At 45.4% G+C, this 26,745-nt stretch overlaps 1 protein-coding gene across 1 annotated transcript; it reads left to right on the forward strand.

Moving 5' to 3' along the window:
• cebpg (CCAAT enhancer binding protein gamma) lies at nucleotides 1-26,745 on the forward strand. Its single transcript, XM_078210507.1, has 2 exons — nucleotides 1-153; nucleotides 18,937-26,745. Exon 2 carries the CDS (start codon nucleotides 19,061-19,063, stop codon nucleotides 19,541-19,543), a length of 483 nt encoding a protein of 160 aa, XP_078066633.1. The 5' UTR covers nucleotides 1-153; nucleotides 18,937-19,060; the 3' UTR covers nucleotides 19,544-26,745.

Genomic DNA, 26,745 nt, shown 5'->3' on the forward strand with positions numbered 1-26,745 from the left:
GCAGGATCGCCGGGTCTGGAAAAAAATCCCGAGAAACCCGAGAGGCCCCGAGCCCGGGGAGAGAACCGGAGCCCGGGGAGAGAGAGAACCGGAACCCGAGCCCGGGGAGAGAGGCCCCGAACCCGGGAAGAGGGAACAGGCAGCGGGGAGCAGGTAAGGCCCGAGATGCCCGGGGCCGGGGAAGAGGAGTTGGGCCCGGGCGGGTTGAGGACAGGCCCTCCCCGGGTATTTGCTGCACAGAGAGGCCGTTTGAGCCGCCACTGACTGGGAAACCATTGGGGGGGAAACTCTGAGGAGAGCATCCGTCTCCAGTCGGAGAGGCCGGGTTTGATCAGGGAGAGTCCGCCTGGCTCCTCACACCGAGCTCCTGCCTGGCAGGTTGGGGTGACCAGGTGTGTCGATGAGGGCAGTGCGGTGGATGCAGTTTATATGAATCTCACATGGGAGACTTGTAAAGAAGGTAAATACACACGGGGTACAGAGTAACTTGATAATGTGGATTCAAAATTGGCCCAATTGTAGGAGGCGGAGGGTGGTGACAAAAGGCTGCTTTAGTGGCTGGAACACTGAGGTGGCACGGTGACACAGCACTGCTGCCTCACAGCGCCAGGGACCCGGGTTCGATTCCCGGCTTGGGTCACTGTCTGTGTGGAGTTTGCACATTCTCCCCGTGTCTGCGTGGGTTTCCTCCGGGTGCTCCGGTTTCCTCCCACAGTCCAAAAGATGTGCGGGTTAGGGTGCATTGGCCGTGCTAAATTCTCTCTGTACCCGAGCAGGTGCCAGAGTGTGGCGATTACGGGATTTCCACAGTAACTTCATTGCACTGTTAACGTATGCCTATTTGTGACACTAAATAAATAAAAAACTAAACTTAGGAAGCCAGTGTCCAGTGGCGTACCACAGGGATCTGTGTTGGGCCCCCTATTATTTGTCATTTATATAAATGCCATAGATGATTATGTGGGAGGTGGGATCAGTAAGTTTGCGGATGACACAAAGATTGGACGGGTGGTTAACAATGAGGCTGAGTGCCTTGAACTACAAGAAGATATAGACGGAATGGTCAAATGGGCAGACAAGTTGCAGATGGAATTTAACTGAAAAGTGTGAGCTGATATACTTTGGAAGGAGTAATTTGACAAAGTATTCAATGAACAATAGGATACTAGGAAGTTCTGTAGAACAGAGGGACCTTGGCATGTTTGTCCACAGATCTCTGAAGATGGAAGGACATGTTAGTAGGGTGGTGAAAAAGGCATATGGGACACTTGCCTTTATCAATCGAGGTATAGATTACAAAAGCAGGGAAGCCACGTTGGAGTTGTATAGAACTTTGGTGAGGCCACAGCGAGAGTGGCAGTAGCTTTGACAAAGGGTCATCTGGACTCGAAACATCAGCTTTTTTCTCTCTTTACAGATGCTGCCAGACTTGCTGAGATTTTCCAGCATTTTCTCTTCTGGCCACAGCTAGAGTACTGTGTACAGTTCTGGTCACCACATTATAGGAAGGATGTGATTGCACTGATTTGATTTGATTTATTATTGTCACATGTATTAGCATACAATGAAAAGTATTGTTTCTTGCACGCTATACAGACAAAGCATACTGTTCATAGAGAAGGACAGAGCAGAATGTAGTGTTACAGTCTTAGCTAGGGTGCAGAGAAAGATCAACTTAATACGAGGTAGGTCCATTCACAAGTCTGACAGCAGCAGGGAAGAAGCTGTTCTTGAGTCGTTTTACATGTCCTCAGACTTTTGTATCTTTTTCCCAATGGAAGAAAGTGGAAGAGAGAATGTCCGAGGTGCGTGGGATCCTTGATTATGTTGCCTGCTACAAAGAAACTAAGAGTTGTGAACGTAGCCCAGTCCATCACTCAAACCAGCCTTCCATCCATTGACTCTGTCTACAGTTCCCGCTGCCTTGGCAAAGCAGCCAGCATAATCAAGGATCCCACGCTCCCCTGACATTCTCTCTTCCACCTTCTTCCGTCGGGGAAAAGATACAAAAGTCTGAGGACATGTACCAACCGACTCAAGAACAGCTTCCCTGCTGCTGTCAGACTTTTGAATGCACCTACCTTGTATTAAGTTGTTCTTTCTCTACACCCTAGCTATGACTGTAACACTACATTTTGCATTCTGTCCTTTCCTTCTCTCTGAGCGGTATGCTTTGTCTGTATAGCGCGCAAGAAACAATACTTTTCACTGTATGTTAATAGATGTGACAATACTAAATCAAATCAAAAATGCTTTTCTGAGGCAGTGGGAAGTGTAGACAGAGTCAATGGATGGGAGGCTGATTTGAGGGATGGACTGGAGTGGGTGCAGAGGAGATTCACCAGGTTGTTGCCTCGGATGGAACATTTAAGTTATGAAGAGAGGTTGGATAGGTTGGGTTGTTTTCCTTGGAGCAGAGAAGACTGAGGGGGTGACTTGAGGTGTACAAGATTGAGAGGCATGGACAGAATGGATAAGGAGCAGCTGTTCCCCTTAGTTGAAGGGCCAGTCATAAAGGGACACAAGTTCAAGGTGAGGGGCAGCAGGTTTGGAGGAATGTGGGGAAAAGCTTTTTTACCCAGCGGGTGGTGACGGTCTGGAATGTGCTGCCTGGGAGGGTGGTAGAGGCGGGGTGTCTCACGTCCTTAGAAAGTAGCTGGATGAGCACTTGACACATCTTAACATTCAAGGCTATGGGTCGAGTGCTGGCAGATCGATTAGGTGGGAGGTCAGGTGTTTCTTGTCTGTCAGTGTAGATTTGATGGGCCAAAGGGCCTAATCTGCACTGTATGATTTTGTGATATTTCTGTTGGCTCTCTAACAGTTACCTGGCTAGTACTACTCCCCTACCCCGTTCCCTGTATCCTGCAAATTCATTAGTATTTGTTGCTTATCCAATTCTCTTTTGAAAGCCTACCCCCAGAATGCAAAAACAGTCCATTCCTGACCCTAACTACTCGCCAGGTAAAATAAATTTCCCCGTGTCACTGCTGAGCTTTTCCCATTCTATTTTAGCACACTCCCTGATTCTTGACCATTCCGCCAATGGAAATAGTTCCTCTAGCCCCACTCTGTCGAGACCCCTCAAGAATTTTAATTCTTCCATCAAATCTCCTCTTGGCCGTCTTTTCTCAAAGGAACCAAGTCCGAACTTTTCCAATCTATGTTGATAGCTGAAGTTCCTTGTCCGAGGAACCATTCTCATGAATATTTTCTGCACTCTCCCTCAGTGGCTTTGCATCATTCCTAAAATGCAGCTCCCTAACCTATTCCAGTTGAGGCCAAACTAGTGTTTTATAGTTATCATAGTTGCCTTATTTTTATACTCTGGAACACTATTTATAAAGCCCAGAATCCCTTTATACCTTCTCAACCTGTACCGCGCCTTCAGTTTATAAGACCATAAGAACTAGGAGCAAGAGTAGGCCATCTAGCCCCTCGAGCCTCTCCGCCATTCAATAAGATCATGGCTGATCTTTTAGTGGACTCAGCTCCACTTACCCACCCGCTCACCATAACCCTTAATTCCTTTACTGTGTAAAATACTATTCATGTGCGCACATCCCCAGTCCCTCAGCTCCTGTACGCCCTTTAGAATTGTATCCTTTATTTCATATTATCACTCCTCTGCAATTTCTACCCTTATCTCTCAGTATTCTGTAAAAAACAAACCTTTCTTGAGAAGCATGTGGGCTCTAAGTTTTATAATTGGGGCACAGAGCACTATAACGTACCGTGTCAGCTCCTTTCAGACATCGCTGCTGTGGTTAAAGGGACCAAGGGATATGGGGGAAGGGGGGATCAGGATATTGAATTTCATGATCAGCCGTGATCAAAATGAATGGCGGAGTAGGCTCGAATGGCCTCCTCCTGCTCCCTATTTTCTATGTTTCTAGTACTCTTGCCTCTGGATCAGAAGGCAGGAGTTCAAGACCCACAGCAGAGACTTTCACATCTATTCTTGGCTGGCTCTGCAGTGTAGTACCGAGGGAGTGCTTCACTGTCTGTGTGCGCGAGGCACCGTCTTTTGGGTGGGATATTAACCTGAAGCTCCTGCTTCACCCTCGGGTGATGTACAAGATTCTCTATTTAAAGAATGTCTAAGAGCGGGTATAAGAAGATTTATTACAATGACAGTGATATGTTTGTTACCATTAGGAATTGGTGTTTGGGTAGATTATGTTTTGAGGCACTCGATGGATATAGACAGCTTCGATTGGGCAAGGGAGAATATAATGTCGGGAAGTGTGGAATTATCGGCTTTGCTGGGAAGAATGGAAAAGCAAAATATTTTTTTAAATGATGAAAGAGGAGTAAGTGATAGGATTTGGGTTCCCTTGAAAGTTAACGTCAGCAAGCAAGCAATTAGAAAGACATCTGGAATGATGGTCTTTTGGAAGGAGGTTAGAGTTTTAGAATAAAGAAGTCTTGCTACAATTCTACAGGGCTTTGGTGAGACTACGCCTCGAGTACGATGTAGCTTTGGCCTCACTAAAGAATGATATGATTTACAGAATCGAATCCAGGGTTTTGGGGAAGGGGTGAAGCTTTATTCTTGTGATTTATAAGCTAATCATAGCCTGGCACGATGCTCAGTGTTATATCCGTGCATTGCTGGCTATGCCCCTTGGTTGTGGTGATACTGATGTCCTATATTGTTGAAATGATGAGCTGGGACTAGCTGGTACTCGCGGTTAATTGAACATCAGTCAGTTGGAGAAACGGTGCAGTTTACGTATCTATTCCAGAGATGAATATACGGGAGGACTCAAATCTGCTGTGTTTGAGAAATTCAAATGACGTCAAATTCTTCAGAATGACGTTGCTGCATTTTTAAAACTTGTCCTGAGATTAGATTGGAAGCCTTGAAGTGATCGGTGTTAAGTTCAGAGCGAGGAGGGGAGTGCTGGGGGACAGGCTGGGTTTATCTGGGAACTGAGAGTGCTCCAGTATCTTTGATACTTGCTGATGGAAACAATTGCTGGTTGTTGCATCATTTCTGGGTGTTTAGTGAGACAGTGATCAGTGACATTTGGTACCTGCACAGTGATGTTATCAGTGTGTGCACTGTGCTCACTAAACTATCATCATCACACCTTCAGCTAATTCACATTTACACTTGCGTACTTTAATGTTGTGGTTTTTTTACTCATGGGATGTGAACACCATTGGCAAGGGCAGCACACATTGTCCATCCCTAATTGCCCTTGAACTGAGTGGCTTTTTCGGCCATGTCGCAAGGCATATAAGAATCAACCCCATTGCTCTGGAGTCACATGTAGGCCAGACCAGATAAGGACGGCAGATTTCCTTCCCTAAAAGAAACCAGATGGGTTTTTACAACAATCGACAATGATCATGATTAGACTTTTAATTCCAGATTTTTATTGAATTCAAATTTAACCATCTGTCCTGGTGGGATTTGAACCCGGGTCCCAGAGCAATACCCTGTGTCTCTGGATCACTAGTCCAGCTACATTGCTGCCTCGTTACTTGACATTAGAGACTAAATTTGTTCTATGTTCTATACTGCCTGCAGTGATAGTGAAGTGAGACACTTTAGGATCATTTAAGCGGTTATTGGATAGGCACATGGAGCACACCAGGATGATAGGGAGTGGGATAGCTTGATCTTGGTTTCAGATAAAGCTCGGCACAACATCGTGGGCCGAAGGGCCTGTTCTGTGCTGTACTGTTCTATGTTCTAAATCGGTTAGGATTATATTCACTGGAGTTTAGAAGAGTAAGAGGGGATCTCATAGAAACTTATAAAATTCTAACAGGGTTAGACAGGACAGATTCAGAAAGAATGTTCCGAATGGTGAGGGAGCCCAGAACTAGGGGTCATAGTTTGAGGATAAGGGGTAAACCTTTTAGAACTGAGGTGAGGAGAAATTTCTTCTGGGTTTGATGTCCTGCGCAGTTAGATCAGTGACTCTGTGTGATTGTGTGTTGTTACCAGATTGGGTACATCACATTTCAGTGTTAAAAGTGAAACAGCGTAGTTTCCCGTTGTTGCTGAAATTGAGTGTTCGGAGAGGATAGTTAGAGGCAGGGTGAAATGCTGATGGTTTCAGGACCATTACTGATGGACTCAGTTTGAAGTGAGTGAAATGTAGTGAACTGTGTTTCCCTTTGTCTGTTTTTGGGAGCACAAACTGCAGGACCCAGATCATATTATAAAATGCATGTTATAATCATCAGGACACCAGGGTAAGATTGCAGCCTTGCAAACACTGAGATCTGTCTTTTTACACTGGGAACTTGCACTGTTTTGGTTGTTTGGTAATTGCAAATCTTTTGAACATGTCACCTGGTCACTGTGATGTGTGATGACAGCAGTGCTGAAGGATAAACGGTGGATCATCCCTCAGCCTATGCTGCACCTCCAGCATTGAGTTATCCTTGCTTTCTCACAGTGTCATTGCTAAAGTACCTCAATGGTTTAAGCTTGACCTCCCCTCTTGCTTATCTGAAGCTTCCATACGTACAATGTTCAATCTCGCTACCATTCTTCTGACCCCAGTAACAACATCTCTGGCCTTCAAGCCAATGATGGATCAAATTTCCTTCAGCTGAATATCAGGCTGGCTAAAGTAGTCAAGATGCACCCCACTTCCTAGCTAAGACAGAACAAAATCTTAGCAACCTCTTGTAGTGTTTGCGTGGATATGGATAGTGACCATGTCTCCCCTGGTCCAAAGTGGTTGAGAGTTGCCCAGATTTTCCGGGGAATGTTGAAACCTGTGACTTCATCTCGAGTCAGTTAGCAGGTTGCGGATAACTTCACATTTAACCACATTATACTGCATCTGCCACGTATTTGCCCACTCACTCAGCCTGTCCAAATCGCCTTAAAGCATCTTAACATCCTCCACACCGCTCCCAGCGCTCCCGTTCCCACCACGTTTTGTGTTATCGGCAAATATTACATTTAGTTTCTTCATCCTAATTATTGATGTATATTGTGAATAGTCGGTGACCAAGCAATTTCTCTGTGGGACGCCACGAGCCTATCACTTTGAAAAGACTCACAACACCAAGTTAAAGTTCAACAGGTTTATATGGAATCATGAGCTTCATCCTGATGCAGGAACAGTGCTCCGAAACCTCGTGCTACCAAATAAATCTTTTGGATTTTAACCTGGTGTTGTGAGACTTCTTACTGTGTCCACCCCAGTCCAACGCCGGCATCTCCACATCATATCACTTTGAAAGAGATACATTTATTCCTACTCTATTTCCTGTTTTCTAACCAATCCTCAATCTGTGCCAATATATTACCCCCAATCCCATGTGCTTTCATTTTGCAGACGAGCCTCCTATGTGGGACTTTATCAAAAATGTTGTTTAAAATCCCTTGTCCTCTATTATAAATTCTCCTCTCTTGGACGGTAAGGGCCTTATATTTGTCTTCACTAATCTTTTTCTTTTTATATACTTGTAGAAACCTTTACAGTCTGCTTTTATATTACTTACAAATTTACTCTCATTCTCTATTCCAACCCCCCCCGCCCCCCCCCCCCCCCCCATCAATCTCTTGGTCCTCCTTTGCTGTATACTGAACTGCCCTTTGGATCTAATACTAGCCTTAATTTGTTTTGTACGCCGTGTTTGGGTTGTTTTTCTTATATTTTTGTGCCAGAAAGTATACCTGTTGCAATAAATACACTTGTTCTTTAAATATTAGCCATTGCCTCTCCCATCCTGCCTTTTATTGAAGTTCCCCAATCTACCTTCGCCAACTCACCCACCATACTGTGGTAGTTTCCTTTGTTTTGATTTTAGACTCTAGTTTCAAATGAGAATTCTTCACTTTCCGTTCTAATGAACAATTCTCTCAAGTTCCCTTGTGCCTGATTTTGACCTTCCTGACAAAACAGCCATCATCATACAGATCTCCAGTTTCATCTGGTAAAAAGCCCATCTCCACTTCCTCGTGTCCAACACACGACAGCTCGACTGTATCCAGTGCACTGCCTGTCTAATCGACTGACGCTGTGGACACGATGCAGCTCGATGTTAGCCTAACTTTAGGATCACTGATAGGTCAAGAATGATCCCAGTCTGTCCCGTGCAATAAACTTTAAACCCCTTTCTTCCAGCTCATTACACTGATAAGTGTTGTCTGATTTGTGACTCTCCTGGATAGACAAGGAATTGTGGGTGTTTCAGACCAGCCCTGTCTCTTTGGCATTGATTTCATTGTCTATTTGAAGTGATTCAGGCATCCTATACCGGTCAGGTGAAGCTGAGGCCAGTGTATAAAAGAACCAGCTTTTCCACATCATACTGGTGTAAGCGACGCAGGCGAGCTGAACTGTTTACTGCCCAAGTTACCAGATCAAGAACAAGCTGCGGTTAATCTCACGAGGACCGTGATCCAAATCCTGTTTCTGGGTTCCTGAGGAAGTTCGATAACTTTCATGATAGAAGTTTTCTTGAGGTTAAATTTTGAAAATTGTAAGTAAGTAAATATAGCCTCAAAATGCAGCAAATTCAAGAATAGCAATAGTCGGGGACTTTAACTTTCCCAACATTGACTGGGACAGCTGTAGCATTAGGAGCTTGGATGGAGAGAAATTTGTTGAGTGTATTCAGGAGGAATTTCTCATTCAGTATGTGGATGGCCCGACTAGAGAGGGGGCAAAACTTGACTTCCTCTTGGGAAATAAGGAAGGGCAGGTGACTGAAATGTTAGTGACGGATCACTTTGGGATCAGTGACCATAATTCCATTAGTCTTAAGATAGCTATGGAGTATGATAGGTCTGGCCCAAAAGTTAAAATTCTAAATGGGGACAAGACCAATTTTGATATTAGACTGGAACTTTCAGCAGTTGATTGGGGAGTCTGTTAGCAGGCAAAGGGACGGCTGGTAAGTGGGAAGCTTTCAAAAGTGTTAACCACGGTTCAGGGTAAGTACATTCCTTTCAGAGTGAAGGGCAAGGTTGGTAGAAGCAGGGAACCCTGGATGATTTGGGATATTGAGGCCCTGGTCAAGAAGAAGGAGGCACATGACATGCACAGGCAGCTGGGACCAAGTGTATCTCTTGAAAAGTATAGAGGGTGTCGGAGTAGAGTTGAGAGAGAAATCAGGAGGGCAAAAAGGACATGAGATTGTTTTGGCAGATAAGGCAAAGGAGAATCCAAAGAGCTTCTACAAATACATAAAGGACAAAAGAGTAACTCGGGAGAGAATAGGGCCTCTTAAGAATCAACAAGGTCATCCAAGTGCGGATCCACAGAGATGGGTGAGATCCTAAATGAATATTTCTCATCAGTATTTACTGTTGAGAAAGGCACGGATATTAGGGAACTTGGGGAAATAAATAATGATATCTTGAGGAGCGTACATATTACAGAGATGGAGGTGCTGTAAGTTTTAAAGCGTATCAAAGTCGATAAATCCCCGGGACCTGATGAAGTATATCCCAGGACGTTGTGGGAGGCTAGGGAGGAAACTATGTGTCCCCTAGCAGAGATATTTGAATCATCGACAGCCACAGGTGAGGTGCCTGAAGATTGGAGAGTGGCAAATGTTGTGCCTTTGTTTAATAAGGGCTGCATGGAAAAGCCTGGGAACGACAGGCCAGTGAACCTCACATCTGTAGCGGGTAAGTTGTCAGAGGGTATTCTGAGGCAGGATCTACAGGCATTTAGAGAGACAAGGATTGATTAGGGACATTCAGCATTGCTTTAAGTGGAAAATCATGTCTCTCGAATTTGATTGAGTGATTTGAAGGGGTAACCAAGAAGGTAGATGAGGGTAGTGCAGTCGACGATGTCTACATGGACTTTAGCAAGGCCTTTGACAAGGTACTGCATGGTAGGTTGTTGAATAAAGTTAAATCTCTCGGGATCCAGGGTGAGGTATCTAATTGGATACAAAATTGGCTTCTTGACAGAAGCCAGAGGGTGGTTGTAGAGGGTTGTTTTTCAAATCTGTGACCAGTGTGTGCCTCGGGGATCGGTGCTGGGTCCACTGTTATTTGTCATTTATATTAATGATTTTGAGAATATAGGGGGCATGGTTAGTAAGTTTGCAGATGACACCAAGATTGGTGGCATAATGGACAGTGAAGAAGGTTATCTAAGATTGCAACGGGATCTTGATCAATTGGGCCAGTGGGCTTGTCAATGGCAGATGGAGTTTAATTTAGATAAATGCAAGGTGATGCATTTGGGTAGATTGAACCAGGGCAGGACTTACTCCGTTAATGGTAGGGCGTTGGGGAGAGTTAATGAGAAAAGAAATCTCGGGGTACAGGTTCATAGCTCCTTGAAAGTGGAGCCACAGGTGGACAGAGTGGTGAAGAAGGCATTCAGCATGCTTGGTTTCATTGGTCAGAACATTGAATACAGGAGTTGGGACGTCTTGTTGAAGTTGTACAAGACATTGGTAAGGCCACACTTGGAATACTGTGTGCAATTCTGGTCACCCTATTATAGAAAGGATATTATTAAACTAGAAAGAGTGCAGAAAAGAATTACTAGGATGCTACCAGGACTTGATGGATTGAGTTTATAAGGAGAGGCTGGATAGACTGGGACTTTTTTCTCTGGAGCGTCGGAGGCTGAGGGGTGACCTTATAGAGGTCTATAAAATAATGAGGGGCACAGATCAGCTAGATAGTCAATATCTTTTCCCAAAGGTAGGGGAGTCTAAAACTAGAGGGCATAGGTTTAAGATGAGAGGGGAGAGATATAAAAAAGTGTCCAGAAGGGCCATTTTTTCCACACAGAGGGTGGTGAGTGTCTGGAACAAGCTGCCAGAGGTAGTCGTAGAGGTGGGTACAATGTTGTCTTTTAAAAAGCATTTAGACAGTTACATGGTATGATGGGTATAGAGGGATATGGGCCAAATGTGGGCAATTGGGACTAGCTTAGTGGTTAAAAACTGGGCAGCATGGAAAAGTTGGGCCGAGGGGCCTGTTTCCATGCTGTAATCCTCTACGATTCTATTTTAAAGATGTGTTTGTGTGCATCAGAATAGAGTTTGTTGCTGTACATGGTGATAGTGCAATAAAATAATTGAAAGGTTCATTTAAAATGTTAGTGCAGTAAAACTGAGTGGCAAGAAATGGTTAAATTTAAGTATTTGTAAAGGCTGGTGTCTATATTGTGGTGTTATATTTTTAAAAGTTTCCAAGCCTTAAGTTTCTCATGAGGTTCCCATCCCCCTTTTCCCCTTGAGATCTGAAATTGCAACAATCTAACTCCGCTTAACAGAAATTAAAATCAGTTCATGGCAATGTCATATTTCCATATCTAATGCACGTTACAAGCTCACTTTGTCATGTGCCACGTCTAATGCATGTTACAATGTACCGTGTCCATGTTTAACATGCATTCCAATGTCACATGTCCATGTCTAATGCAAATTGCAATGTCACGTGTCCATGTCACGCGCACATTCCAAAGTTGCATGTCCATGTCTCATGCACATTCTACCGTCACGCGTTCGTTCCTCACGCACATTCCTGCGTCACGTGTCCATGCCTCATGCTGAGCTGCATCATTCAATGTTCTATGAACAATTCATATAACGAGTAGTCTCAGCTGTCTCTGACCCACATCCCACACCTCTGTCCGCACCCCTTTCCCTCCCTCCCCCAGAACAATTACAAGATCCTCCTTGCCCTCACTTTTCACCCCACCAGCCTCTGCATTCAAAGGATCATCCTCCACTATGTCCACCAACTCCAGCACGATGTTAGGCTAACCTTGCTGGCAGCTTTAACAACCCTTTTGTCTATGCCCATGACACCTTTGTCAGCCTCTCCTTTTCCCTGACCTATCCCTGTTCTTCTATTCTGCCTCATCTCCCCCACTCCCTTTCCAACTCTGTAATTCTGCAAATTTTTCCTGTCAGTTCTTTAGAAGGCTCATTTGGACTCAAAGTTATCCTATTTCTCTCTTCGCAGATGCTGCCAGACCTGTTGAGTGTATCCAACATCTTGAGTTTTTAGTTCAAACTACCATTGGCTTTAAAACAAGCCATTGCAAAGCACTGCTGGAAGGGCAGAGAGTCAGATTCATGACCCTTCTCTTTGGCATGGCACCTTGGCACTAATTTGGGCCAATTAGGGCAACACTGGGCTGTCACAGACTCACCAGACTTGATTACCTGTAAAGACTTGCATTCCAACCGTTATTATGTAAATTGAGTTTGTGTCTTTATATGCCCTGTTTTGTGAACAGAACTCCCACCCACCTGACGAAGGGGCAGCGCTCTGAAAGCTGGTGGCTTGTGCTACCAAATAAACCTGTTGGACTTTAACTTGGTGTTGTGAGATTTCTTACTGTGTTTAACCCAGTCCAACGCCGACATCTCCACATCACAGACTCACCAAACAGGATTCAGCTCCGAGAGACCTTCTGTGAAGTGCCATTCATTAAGGAAGGGAAGCATCTGGCTCAGTCAGACTATCAAAGCTATACCAGTAACTTCCAACAACAGCAAATTGGACCTTGCCGAATTTGGGATCTGGTTGGGGGTGGGGTGTTAAATTCACAATTTGTTATAATTAGCTCGCTGTTGGACCACAGTGTGAGTGTATCCTGCCACCTTGACCAGTGTCAAACTAGCCAAATACAGCCCATTACAATCACGGCTTGTGTTGTATTCTGACAGTTAAGTGCTGGGGTGGGTACAGCTTTACCAGTGATGACACTGAGATTTCCATAAATAATACATGACATGTTCAGCCGAATTGGTCCACTCGTATGGATGATATTGGAATAGTGTAGATTAGAGGGGCTTTAGATTGGTACCACTGGTCGGCGAAGGGCCTGTACTGCGCTGTAATGTTCTATGTTCTATGTAACATTAACAAGTGGCTGAGTGCACTGGACGCAGCAACGGTGCTGCTGGAACAGGAATGTTAGAGTGGTCAAGCTGTGGTTTTAACACCTGTCCTATCGACTGTGTGGAAAATTGCTCAGTTCTATCCACAAAACAGCCAGGGTAGATATAACCGACCAGTGCAGAAAAGGGAGACATTTTGTCGAAGCTTTTCAACTTGCACTCATCAGGACATTTTGCAAGAATACCAATGTAAAGGAAAACAGCAAATTTATACTGCATGAGAAGGGAGTGCTGATTCATTGTCGATAGAATTTGATTTGTAGAGTAGTTGCCATGGAGGTTGTACCAGTTGATGTTGACTGACAGTTAACTGCCAAACATTGCTTGAAATTTAAACCAGGCAGCTTGACTCTGCATTGACCTGAATGAACCAGAGAATGGCTGTCACTTATTTTATCTAGCTGAAACAGCCGCAATGTGTCTACCTGTTTTTCTCTTGTTGTTCTTTTTTCACTCAGTAACTGTATTACTGGAGCTGCAAGAATTACTTTAATTGTATTGAATACACAAACCCATGAGATTGCCATCTCTCCTCCCAAATGTTGTGTGGGTCTGAACGAGTGAAAAGAATCACGTCTGGCTCTGCCAAGCTGCTGTCGGGGTGATTCTGTGCCATGTTAGTAAAATTCTCATCCTTGTGTTCAAGAAGTTACAAAGATGGGGAGGGATATGGAGACAAGGATTAGAATTGGACTGGCAGTGAATGCAGATCAGTGAGCTCAGGGTGATGAGTAAACACTGACTGCGAGTTAGGTTAAAGGCAACAGTTTTGGGTGAACTTCAGAGATAGGGTGAGAGACGGCGGGGATGGGTATATAAGCTGTGGATGGAGTAGTGGAGATGGCCAGTGTTACAGACTACACGCTGGTGGCCTTGGAGAGGTCCATGGTTCAGTAGCTGAGCTCTCGGTCAATAGTAACAGCAGGGGTGCTGTATCTCGAAGGGTTGAATAGCCTGCTCTTGCTCCTATTTTCTAAGGTGGAGCAAATGAAGACCAGTGAGCAGTAACAAGCTTGTGAGCTTCTAACTGCGGTTTCTGAGAGAGTGCAGTAATGGAACGTGTGTGAAATACTTGCTCCAGAACATTTTACAGTCTGATTTTGACCATGCAGCCACCGAGTATTCGACTCTATGCATGGAACAGCATTGAAACTGTGTGACTCCTTTCCAATGGGAGAATGCTGCCCTGAAATCCAAGAACAGCAGCCTGATTCAAGCTGCTCTGACAAAGGGTCATCCAGTCTCGAAACATTGGCTCTATTCTCTCCCCACAGACACTGTCAGACCCGCTGAAACTTTCCAGCATTTTCTGTTTTATTTTTAAGTTGAATTATTGTCTCTCTGTGATTTTTAATCTTCCCTTTTCTGCAACTCGCGTTTATAAAGTATCTCGAATCTCACCGACTATCCCATGGTGCCGCAAAGCAACATTATTCAAAGACAGAATTATCAGTGAGCCAACGAGGGAAGTCTCGGGCTGAATGCTTGGTTAGTGGTGAATTTTAGGGTGTGTCTGAGAGATGGAGAGAGCTTTAGGGAGGGGATTGCAGAGATTCAGCTCCAGGTAGTTGAAGGCGAGGTCACCAATGGTGGAGTGATAAACTGTTGGGGTTTTGTGCTGTTGCTCAGATTTACTCTGAAATGTGACTGCCCCGCCCGCCCGACCTTTACTCCACTGATCCAGGGTGTAGACCATTTCACGCTGGTAATATTGAGTAACCCAACTGAACGGTGCAGCCTCAGTATGACACGGAGATTGAGAAGAGTAAACACTGAGACATGGGGAGGTGGTGGTAAGGTGCGCCTGGTTTGGGGTTTTAAACGCTGTTGGAGGAATGATGATGGTGGGAGGGGAACAGTTTGAGGTCTCGGGAAGGAACAGGTTGGAGCCTTGATTTCGACATCCTGAGGTTATGGAGGAGGAACAATGTGTAGGGGGTGGACCTGGAGCTGACAGGAGCAACAAGAATATAGAAAATAAGAGCATAACACCGTGACTATACTGCCTTCTGTACACAACACGGTGATACGTCCCTGTTGCAAAGACTCTCATTTCTGTACCACCTTCCAGTGAAGTGCTTTGGAAGTGTAGATACTGTTGGAACTTAGGAAACATGGCAGCGAATTTGTACGTAGCAAGCTCCCAGAAACCGCAATGAGAAAAATGACAAGATGATCTGTTTTAGGTTTGTGAATGGATAAATATTGGCCCAGAAAACCAATGCTCTCGTCTGAAAATGCCATGGCGTATGAGGACAAATCGGTCTTTGGTTCAAAGTTTGTGCATTAGACAGCATCTCCAACAGTGCGGCACCCCCTCAGTACTGACCCTCTGACTGTGCGGCATCCCCTCAGCGCTGACCCTCTGACTGTGCGGCACCCCCTCAGCGCTGACTCTCTGACAGTGCGGCACCCCCTCAGCGCTGACTCTCTGACAGTGCGGCACCCCCTCAGCGCTGACCCTCTGACTGTGCGGCACCCACCCACACCCCGTCCCGCCTGCCGAGGTAAGAGACAGCAGAACCCCAACTTAGAAACTGGTCTGTGCCGAGTTAGCGAATTGTAGCCGGGGGAGGGGGGAGGCGTTGGTCACACCCCAGCGTCAAGCTGTCACCTGCTGCAGAAGAGGGTAGAAAATTGGCAGGAGGATGAGGAGGAAAGTTGATTTTGAAGGTGGCTTTGTTCCTGTTTGTTCCCCTGATTTGGTAATTCCGTCTCGTTCTTGCTGAGATCTGCCTCGCTATCGGAGCAGTGATCTCTCTCTCTGGGCCTGCGGTTTGGGTGGTTTGTTTTGATTTATTGAAGATTCTCATTTCTCAATATTAAAAAGCAGCGACTGAAACATATTTTCAAAATTCCAGCGAGTGACGAGTGAAACTCTAACAATTGCTGTCTTAGTTCAGAGTCTATGGGGCATGGACAGAGTGGATAGTCAGAAGCTTTTTCCCAGGGTGGAAGAGTCAATTACTAGGGGGCACAGGTTTAAGGTGCGAGGGGCAAGGTTTAAAGGAGATGTTTTAAAGGAGGCAGATTTTTTACACAGAGAGTGGTGGGTGCCTGGAACTCGCTGCCGGGGGAGGTAGTGGAAGCGGATACGATAGTGACTTTTAAGGAGAGTCTGGACAAATACATGAATAGGGTGAGAATAGAGGGATATGGTCCCCGGAAGTGTAGGGGGTTTTAGTTCAGTCGGGCAGCATGGTCGGTGCAGGCTTGGAGGGCCGAAGGGCCGAAGGGCCTGTTCCTGTGCTGTAATTTTCTTTGTTCTTTGTTCTAGAAGGTGCATTGCTTGTAGTCTCTACATTACTGTCACTGAAAAATGGTCTGCACAGTAACTCTTAACTCCGAGGGGACGTGGTGGGACAATGGTATCGTCACTGGGCTAGTAATCCAGAGACCCAGGGTAATGCTGTGGGACCTGGGTTCAAATCCCACCACAGCAGATGGTGGAATTTGAATTCAATAAATACCTGGAATTAAGAATCTACTGATGACCATGAAACCATTGTCAATTGTTGTAAAAACCCATCTGGTTCACTAATGTCTTTTAGGGAAGGAAATCTGCCGTCCTTACCTAGTCTGGCCTACATGTGACTCCAGATAGATCCACAGCAATGTGGTTGACTGTCAGCTGCCCCCTCAAGGGATGGGGAAGTAAATGCCATGAATGAATAAAGAAAAGTGATTGAAACCGGTACCTGGTGCAGTGATATTCCATCTTTGAGAGATATTCGATTGCGTTCTGGTGATGCTGTCAGTGACTAGCTGATTAAACATCAGCTAACATTGTGCGTATTGACCATTGCTGATCTATTACTGTACTGACTAATATGCCACATGCTCCAGGTCCTGCATCATGCTTGTTTCTGAAGCAGTAGAATTAAATCAAATGTGTGCTTAAAGCTTTTACACTCTTCTTTGGGACGGGGTGTGTTTAGCAGAATTGTGCATTGTAAGTAACTGATACTAATACCTTGAAAAGGTTCAGCTTTGTCCTTTTCGTTTAAATCGTAGCGAGCTGTTATCTGTCTCCTCTGCCAACAGCGTCTGTTGTCTTGGAATCTGGGTGGGGAGCAGATAGGGGTGGGGGGGGGGGGGGTAGGTGGGGTGGTGATGGTATGTGTGGGATGGGGGGGTGGGGAGCAGGGAGTGGCAGTGATCTTGGTGGTGTGTGTGGGATGGGGGTGGTGGGGAGTGGCAGTGATCTTGGTGGTGTGTGTGGGATGGTGGGGGGGGGGGGGGTGGAGGTGGAGAGCGAGGAGCTGGGCAGCAGTGGGTGATGGTGGTGTGTGTGGAATGGTCCCTGAACACACTAGTCAGCTGGTTGAGTTAGGAAACCTGCAGTTTCCATGCTGACTTTCCCGGTTTCTTCCACAGGTTCCCTCGTTTATTGGGCTTGGTTCTCTAATCAGTCCTCATTGGTTTGAATTCTCAGTGGTGGTGTTGCCAGAATCGTCACACAATATCCACATTGGGATTACCCACCGCATCCCCATAGAAAACAGGCTAACAAAACTGAGGTTTTATAGAAGAGAAAGTCAGTGTCGACTTGGATTAAAACATTACCTTAAGGACAGAAAACAGTGAGAGGTGGTAAATGGTTATTTTCCAGACTGGAGAACTCTGCTGTTCCCTGTGGGTCAGTGCTCGGACCATTGTTCCCTGTGGGTCAGTGCTCGGACCATTGTTCCCTGTGGGTCAGTGCTCGGACCATTGTTCCCTGTGGGTCAGTGCTCGGACCATTGTTCCCTGTGGGTCAGTGCTCGGACCATTGTTCCCTGTGGGTCAGTGCTCGGACCATTGTTCCCTGTGGGTCAGTGCTCGGACCATTGTTCCCTGTGGGTCAGTGCTCGGACCATTGTTCCCTGTGGGTCAGTGCTCGGACCATTGTTCCCTGTGGGTCAGTGCTCGGACCATTGTTCCCTGTGGGTCAGTGCTCGGACCATTGTTCCCTGTGGGTCAGTGCTCGGACCATTGTTCCCTGTGGGTCAGTGCTCGGACCATTGTTCCCTGTGGGTCAGTGCTCGGACCATTGTTCCCTGTGGGTCAGTGCTCGGACCATTGTTCCCTGTGGGTCAGTGCTCGGACCATTGCTTTTAATATAAGTCAATGAATGTTGGCATGCAGAATAAGATTTCAATTTACCAATGATGTCAAACTTGTAGATATGGCAGACAGTGAGGGTGACACCAATAGACTGCAACAGGATGTAGACAGCTAGCAGGAAGAGTAGACACGCGGCTGGTGGAATTTAATGCAGCAAAGTGAGAGATGATGCATTTTGGCAGAAGGGGTTGGAAGAGGCAATATAGACTTAATGGAACAGTTGGGAAGAGTGTGCAGGAACAGAGGGATCTGGGAATTTGTGTGTTTATATTTATTAGGGTGTGGGGGTCACTGGCTAGGCTAACATTTATTGCCCATCCCTAACTACCCTTAAAGGTGGTGGTGAGCTGCTTTCTTGAGCTGCTGTAACCTATATATTGTAGGTACACTCACAGTGCTGTTAGGGAGGGAGTTCCAGGATTTTGACCCAGTGACAGTGAAGGATGTAAATGCATTGGCGGAGTTTGAGGAGGTTTTACTGGATTGAATCCTGAAGTGGATTGTTTTATGAGCTTGTTTCCACTAGAGTTTAGAAGAGTGAGGGGCGACTTGATTGGCGTATGTAAGATCCTGATCAATCTTGACAAAGTGGATGTTGAAATGATGCTTCCTTTTGTGGTGGAGTCCAGAACTAGGGAGCACGGTTAGGGGTCACCTTTATAGGACAGAGATGAGGAGATTATTTTTCTGAGTGTTGTGTAAATTTGAAGCACTCTGCCTCAGAAGGAGGTGGAACCATTTAAGATTATTAAGTTGGAGGTAGATATATCGTTAGGCCAGTGAATGAAAGGTTATCGGGTTAGGTGTTCATGTGGCATTTGAAACACTAACAGACCAACCATGATCTTACAGAATGGTGGAGCTGGGCTTGAGGGGCCGAATGGGTTACTTCTGCCTGTTTGTGTGTTTGTCTGAGTTTTGTCAGTTTCTGTGCAGTCACTTATCTTCTCTTGTTTTTAGGTTGTGTGGATTTCCTGCGTGGCGCTGTTACTCTGGGGGGACGTTCCTCCCACTTTGCAATACTCGACACTTCATAAACCCATCGTGAAGAGAATCCAGAGCATCAAGGGGATCGTTGACCCAAATGAGTGCGCAGTCTGTCATTTCCAGTCACCCCAAAGAGAGCACAGGTCAGAATGGAGTGAGCAGAGTGCAGCTCCAGACCAACAGCAGTGGTGCCAGCGTGGACTCGCAGCAAGTCCCGCAGCTCCATCCGCTCAGTCCCTCGGGGGCTGGCAAGGCCATGGCACCAAGTAAACAAAGCAAGAAGAATGCCGGCTACAGCAAGGAGAGTGAGGAATATCGGCAGCGGCGGGAACGCAACAACATGGCCGTGCGTAAAAGCCGATTAAAGAGCAAACAGAAAGCCCAGGACACGCAGCAGAGAGTTAATGAGCTGAAAGAGGAGAATGAGCGTCTGGAAGCAAAAATCAAACTGCTCAGCAAGGAGCTGAGTGTCTTAAAGGATTTGTTTCTTGAGCACGCGCATTCTTTCTCTGATAACGGGCACCCACCGTTCACTGAAAACACTGGATCTGGGCAGGAGTCGAACAGCATGGGGCAGTAGGAGGGAGCAGGGATGGCAAGTGTCAACACCTGGGAAATTTTATGGAAAGGTGTTTTACTTTGAATTGTCTATTTTAATTTAATTTTTTAAAAAGTGTATATTTCTGCTGTCCAGTGGTCTGTGTCTGGAAAGTATTCAAATTTCTGAAGGACTGAGAAAAACAGCAGTTGGTAAAACGGACTGTGCAGAAGCTAAAGACACTCTCACCAATCAAGGAAGGCACCCATTAAATGCGGGGTTACGCTTGCTGCTTGGTATCTACCCCCTGCCCCACATCCGTTCAATCTCTTTCCCATCTCCCTCTAATCTTTTGTGGCTGCGCTAAGGGCTGTGGGTTTCAGTACGGAGCTAGCAAGGATGCAGTTTCACCCCGGTTGGTTTATTGGGTGAGAAGATTATAAGGTGGAGGTTATGGTTTGACACTCTTGAGTATTGGGTTATTGACTTTAGAAGCGATGATTAGACTGACGAATGGAAATGCAAAGCAGTCCAGACAATATCTGAAGCAGACAAAGCACAATAACATTGTGGGCAGCCCCTTCTTTACAAGCTGTGCACAGTTGCCCTGCTTAGCCTAGGGAACAGCCTACTTGCCTTGTAACCATAATGTGAGTCTGAGAGTGGGGTGGCGGGGTCTTGGGGTCTGACAGGGGTTCTTGTTTGAAACACTAAGCTATTATTTTCTCTCTGCGTGGCTGGCTCTGTTTCAGCCGCGGTGCTTTCATTTTACAGGAGTGTAGTGGTTTTGTTACGGGAGATTGTCAGTTCAAATCCCATCAGAGCCTCAGAATTGAATTCAGTTTAGAAATAAAAGTTGTTCGCTGTGGAAGTGAAGTAGTTTGGAGCCAGATTGCAGTATTATAATACTGTCTCCTTATCCAGGCCTGCCCACAATCACCCCGTTTCCATGTAGAGGGCAACATTCTGGCCTTTTACAGCCGTTTCTGTCCAGTGCACAGAAATCCTTTGCTTTTGGTTTTTGTCTGTCTGCTGTCTTTGTCTCTTTGTCACTGACTGTGCCTGCCTCCCATTCTCAGCCACTGCACCTCCTGTTTGCATGTGGCAATTGCAATAAGTGAGAACCCATCTGATCGGAACTTGATCACAATCATGCAGCTGCTAATAGACACGGAGTCCCTTTGATAAACTGCTCCAAAGAGGCTGTGCTGTCACTGGGCTAGGAATCCAGAAGCAAAGCTCTGAGGACCTGGGTTCAAATCCCACCGAAACAGCTGGAATATAAAGCTAGCCTCGGTAATGGTGATCATGAAACCATTGTCGATTGTAAAAAACAACTCCATCCGGTACACTAATTTAGGGAAGGAAATCTGCTGTCCTTACCTGGTCTGGCCTACATGTGACTCCAGACTCCCAGCGATGTGATTGCCTCTAAAATGGGTAGTTGGTGGAGGGCAATAAACATTGGCCTTGCCAATGATACCCGCATCCCATCAAAGTAATAAAAACAGCCTCAACCCCCTCCCTGGTTTCCGGTACACTCTCCAGATGTTTGCATTGCAGAGGGTTCCCAGCTGTGTCATGTGATGTAATGAAGCACTCAGACAGATTGTCCCTCATTACCTACCCGATAACCCTCACTGACAGGACTTTCACATACATCTCAGACAGATTCCTAAGCACTTCATGTACACACCACAATTTATATTGTACTCAATTGGGCACAGTAAGATCCCACAAACAACAATGAAATGGATAGGCGATTTTGGTTGCATGATGGTGGGCAGGTTTCCTGTTTTTCTGCAAGTTTTACCCCACAATCTTTCCTAGCTACCCATGAAAATAGACCAAGCCATTTTTTAACGTCTTACCTGAAAATTGATGGCAATGTAGCACCCTCTCTGCGCTAGGGGTGTCAGTGCGGTTCATTAGCCCCCCCACCCGCTCTCCACTCGTGCTCCAATGTCACCAGGATGTAGAATTTTGAGTCTCCTCACTTGAACATCCAGTAGTACAATTGGAGATGTTACTGTGATCGGTTTGAGTTGTGTTTGAGCTGTGTAACAGGTGGACTTTCCGTGTAGCCAGGGGCAACTTGATGAATGCAGAAGTGTGGAAGCGATGCTTTCTATGGTCACACACTCCCTGGAATGTTGTGTCCCTTTGTATCTCAACCCTTTAAATGGGATTGGACTGAATATAGTTAATAAAACCCAGTGACAGCACTGGCCCAAGCTGTGTCCCTGTTGATATGAAGGTAAACACTAACTGGCCTGGAGTGCTGGCATGTTCACCCTTCCGAGGACAGTGCTTGTTTGGAGCAGCCCTGAGCTACAGAGCAGCACAAATCCGCACAGACTGAGAGGCTCCAGGATTGATTGCTGGTCCCAGCTGAGCTTTGCAGCTTTGGGGTTGAGTTAGTTGTCCTCAGTGCCCTCAATCTGAAGTGTGGGGGCAGAAACCTTCACTTTGCAAAGGTACGGGATCCTCAGACCCTCCAGCCCAGCAGGAACAGCCTGTACTACATTGAGAGATCGGGATGTACTTCTGAGGCTGTATAAGGCTCTGGTCAGACCCCATTTGGAGTATTGTGAACAGTATTTTGGCCCTGTATCTAAGGAAGGATGTGCTGGCCTTGGAAAGGGTCCAGAGGAGGTTCACAAGAATGATCCCTGCAGTGAAGAGCTTGTCGTATGAGGAACGGCTGAGGACTCTGGGTCTGTACTTATTGGAGTTTATAAGGATGAGGTAGGATCTTATTGAAACTTACAGGATACTGCGAGGCCTGGATGAAGTGGACGGGGGGGAGAATGTTTCCACTAGTAGGAAAAACTAGAACCAGAGGGCACAACCTCAGGCTAAAGGGACGACCCTTTAAAACAGAGATGAGGAGCAATTTCTTCAGCCAGAAAGTGGTGAATCTGTGGAACTCTTTGCCGCAGAAGGCTGTGGAGGCCAGATCATTGAGTGTCTTTAAGATAGAAATAGATAGGTTCTTGATTAATAAGGGGATCAGGGGTTATGGGGAAAAGGCAGGAGAATGGGGATGAGAAAAATATCAGCCATGATTGAATGGTGGAGCAGACTCGATGGGCCGAGTGGCCTAATTCTGCTCCTATGTCTTATGGTCTTGTGGAGCTGATCCAACTCTCATATTTCACCTTTGCCCCCTATCCCTTAATACCTTTGGACAAACTAAATTATCTCAGTTTAAACTAACAGCTGAATTAACATTAATTACTGTTTGCCAAAGAGAGTTCCCAACTTTTACCACTTTTTCCTAATTTCACTGTTGGAAAGTCTGACTCGAATCTTTTAGACTCTGCTCCCTACTCCCAGACTCCCCCGCCAGTGGGAATAGTTTTTCTCTCTCTCTATCCTCTCTGTTCCCACTAATCTCTTTAAATCTTCAATCAAACCACCACTTATCCTTCTCAATTCTTGCAGCCTAACCCTTGGGAGTCCCGGTCTCATTCTGGTAAATCTGTGCTAAATCCCTCCAAGGCCAGTATATCTTTCCTCGGGTGCGGAGCCCAGAGCTGCTCTCAGTAACTCCAGGTGTGCTCCAGCCAGGGCTTTGTGTCACTGAAGAAAACTTCTGCCCCCCTTGTATTCTGGTCTCCAGATATAAAGGGAAGCATTCTATTCACCTCTTTAACTAGTTTCTGTAACTGTACATTTTAATGATCTGTGTGCCTGGATCCCCCAGGTCTCTTTGGACCTCCACAGTTTTGAACCTTTTACCATTTTGTAAGCCCCCTGATCTGTCCATTTTACATTCAGAGTGGATGGCCCCACACTTGCCGACACTGCAATCCATTTCCTACAATTTTGTTTGTTCACTTTATCAATAATTTTACAATTTCACCAGTCTTTCTGTCATCAGCCATTTGTATACGTGGCTTTCTGCAATGGAAATATTAATGAACACAGCGAATAGCTGAGGCCCCAGCACAGGGCCTTGTAGGACATCATTATCACACCCTGCCAATGAGAATACCTGCCCATTATCCCTAATCTCTGTCTCCTGTCGCTCAGCCTATCAGATCAATCACTTATCTTTAATTCTATGACTTTCAATTTTGGCTAACAGTCTCTTATGAGGGACTTTATCAAATGCCTTATCCGTATTAATAATATCCATAGACATCCACTTATCCGAGATCTTAGTCACCTCTTCACAAAAAATCTAATCAGGTTCATCAGGTGAACTTTTTTATTTTCCCTGCTGCCAGAAGGCTTTTGAATGGACCTACCTCGCATTAAGTTGATCTTTCTCTACATCCTAGCTATGACTGTAACACTACATTCTGCACTCTCTCCTTTCCTTCTCTATGAACGGTATGTTTTGTTTGTTTAGCAGGCAAGAACCAATACTTTTCACTGTATACTAACATATGTGACAATAAGTCAAATCAAGGTAGGCTTACATTAACACCGCAATGAAGTTGCTGTGAAAATTCCCTAGTCGCCACACTCCGGCGCCTGTTCGGGTTACACTGAGGGAGAATTTATCATGGCCAATCCACCTAACTAGTACTACTTTCAGACTGTGGGAGGAAACCGGAGCACCCGGAGGAAACCCATGCAGACATGGGGCGAACGTGCAGACTCCGCACAGACAGTGACCCAAGCCGGGAATCGAACCCGGGTCCCTGTTGAGGCAGCAGTGCTAACCACTGTGCCACCGTGTCGCCTGCAAATCCATGCTGGCTCTCTGTAATCAGCTGAATATTTTCTTCAGTAACTCTCTGCTTAATCATAGACTGGACTTGTTCCCTGAGAACTGATCTTGGGATGCGCTGGTCTGTAATTCCTTTGTTTAAATCACTCACTTTTAGTAACAATGACCTGTGCAGTTTTCCAATTAAAACAAACAACTCCCAACCCAGTTAGGGCAGAGCAGGAGAAAATAGAGATTGAGGACAATTCATCGCAGGAAAAGGTCTGTCCACTTTGCTCTTTGTAAAGCGTCAGTTTAAAAATCTACAGTGCGCTATTGTTTTCAGATGTTCATGAATTAAATCTTGGATTTGTGTGATCAAAGCAACAAAGGACCTTGGAATGTCAAAGGGCTAATATCCTGTGCCCATGTTGAACATGCCACAGTGTGAATATGCATCCAGATTTAATAAATATAAGAACATAAGAACTAGGAGCAGGAGTAGGCCATCTGGCCCCTTGAGCCTGCTCCGCCATTCAATAAGATCATGGCTGATCTTTTCACGGACTCAGCTCCACTTACCCACCCGCTCACCATAACCTTTAACCTTAAATATCTGTTACTGGGACGGCAATGAAATGACTCCACCTTGTATTTTTATTTTCAGTTCAGTTTTCGGATTGACCACATTGAGAGAGAATGGTGAGGTTTAGTAAAGTATGGATGAATGTTTCTGTAAGGGGCCCTGTGATAGCAACATCATTGTATGTTTTGTAGGGGTTTTTTAAATGTAGTTGTTGAAAGGAATTCTGTATCTGTTCTGCTGCAGAGATCTTGTTCTGGTTGTTGAGGAAAGATATTTTGTAAAGAGAATTGTTGAATGCTGATTGTATATTTTATTAACGTCCTGTCTAAATCCAGATTGCTGATTGATTCGAGTCAATCCAGGGATGTGCAGCACCCCGAATTATTGTGGAATTGTTTGTGAAAGTGGACCAGAGATTTATTTAATTATGACTGTAAGCCAGGTGAAACTTGTAAAAACAGGACATTCCCACAAAAACACTATTGACAAACCCTGTTAACTCCCTTGTAAAAGGACTCGAAGCTACTCTGAAGACAATTCAGATAGCTTTCACTGTCCTAACAATCCTTCTGCATCTTAAAATACGGAACACACCCTGACACAAGTCATGTTGGTGCTGGGCCTCAAAAAGCATGATGACTGATGGATTGTTGCTGGATTCCCCTCTGTCCCTGCTCTTCTCAGGGATTTGAATCCTGCCTGCAGTCTTGTGCTCCTTTAGCTATGGTGGCACAGTGGTTGGCACTGCTGCCTCACAGCGCCAGGGACCAGGGTTCAATTCCAGCCTTGGGTGACTGTCTATATGTAGCCTGCACATTCTCCCCGTGTCTATGTGGGTTTCCTCTGGATGCTCTGGTTTTTGCCACACTCCAAAGATGTGTAGGTTAGGTGGATTGGCCGAGCTAAATGTGCGTAGTTGCAGGGATTCTATTGTTCCAAGGAATCCTTAATCTGCATATCTCACTGTACCTGACAGCTCGAGAGCCTTTAGTAAGGGCATTGTGTAACAGGTACAGGTAGAGGCAGGGTGCTGTGATGAAGTGGGCAATGTGGGTAGTAATGAGCAACTTAAACTTTCATTGTTTGGAGTGAAGTGCTTTCCAAGAGGAACCTATCAACCCCAAATGCAGTGTTCAGCAACATGGCTCGCAGGTAGCAGAGAGGGGAGAATGTACCCTGACTGTCAACGTATCCTTTCTTTGGACAGGTAGGCCAGTTTGGATTGGAGCTGAGAGGGATTTCCCACCAGGATGATAGAAATGTTGCCTCATGCAATCCTGGACATGTTATATATTCTATAACAGTCAGTAAATAGGATGCCCCAAATGAAACAACCCATCCCAACATCAAGTAATGACCAAGAGAGTCATTCACACCATCAAGCCTGCTCCTCTAATGGCTCCTGTCACTGACTCTAACCACCAATTTAATCTGCTCCTGTGCCCACTGTGCACCAAATAATTCTCCAAAATATCCAGCTCTTGACTGTCCAACCGCGACTCAGTTATTTCAATGAATGATATTTTCTCATTTCTGTTGCCATCGTGATGAGTATTTTGCCGATCTCGGTTCTGACGACACTCTGCCCCCTCTTTCCCCCTGCCCCCCCTCCCCTTTTCCCTACGGTTTATTATGGCACTGCTACCTAAAACAAATTGTATATAACATTCTTTTTTAAATTATCCCTTCTCTCCTGAGGATAAGTTTTGGTATCCTTTCCTATTTAATGAAGTGAGGAAGTGTTCCTTTTAAAAGAAGGTTGTTTTAAACCTTGTGTCAGAACCAAATGCTTTGCTGTGTAAATGCCTCCTAATCAAAATCCGAAATGTTACTGTGTGATATGAAATAACCAGAATTAAATGCTCAGGACATTTGTTGTTTGAAAATTTAAATCTCTTTACACTCTATTTTATACACTGTGTGCTCATAAAAGCCAATACTGCAGTCTTTAGTTGTACGAACGGAGATTAAAGTATGAATTCTTTCACAATTGTA

Source organism: Mustelus asterias, chromosome 4, assembly GCF_964213995.1.
Source record: "Mustelus asterias chromosome 4, sMusAst1.hap1.1, whole genome shotgun sequence".
NCBI classification, from domain to species: domain Eukaryota; kingdom Metazoa; phylum Chordata; class Chondrichthyes; order Carcharhiniformes; family Triakidae; genus Mustelus; species Mustelus asterias.

Coding starts and splice junctions, on each gene's coding strand:
- cebpg (XM_078210507.1), top strand. CDS start 19,061: ATGAGTGCGCAGTCTGTCATTTCCAGTCACCCCAAAGAGAGCACAGGT.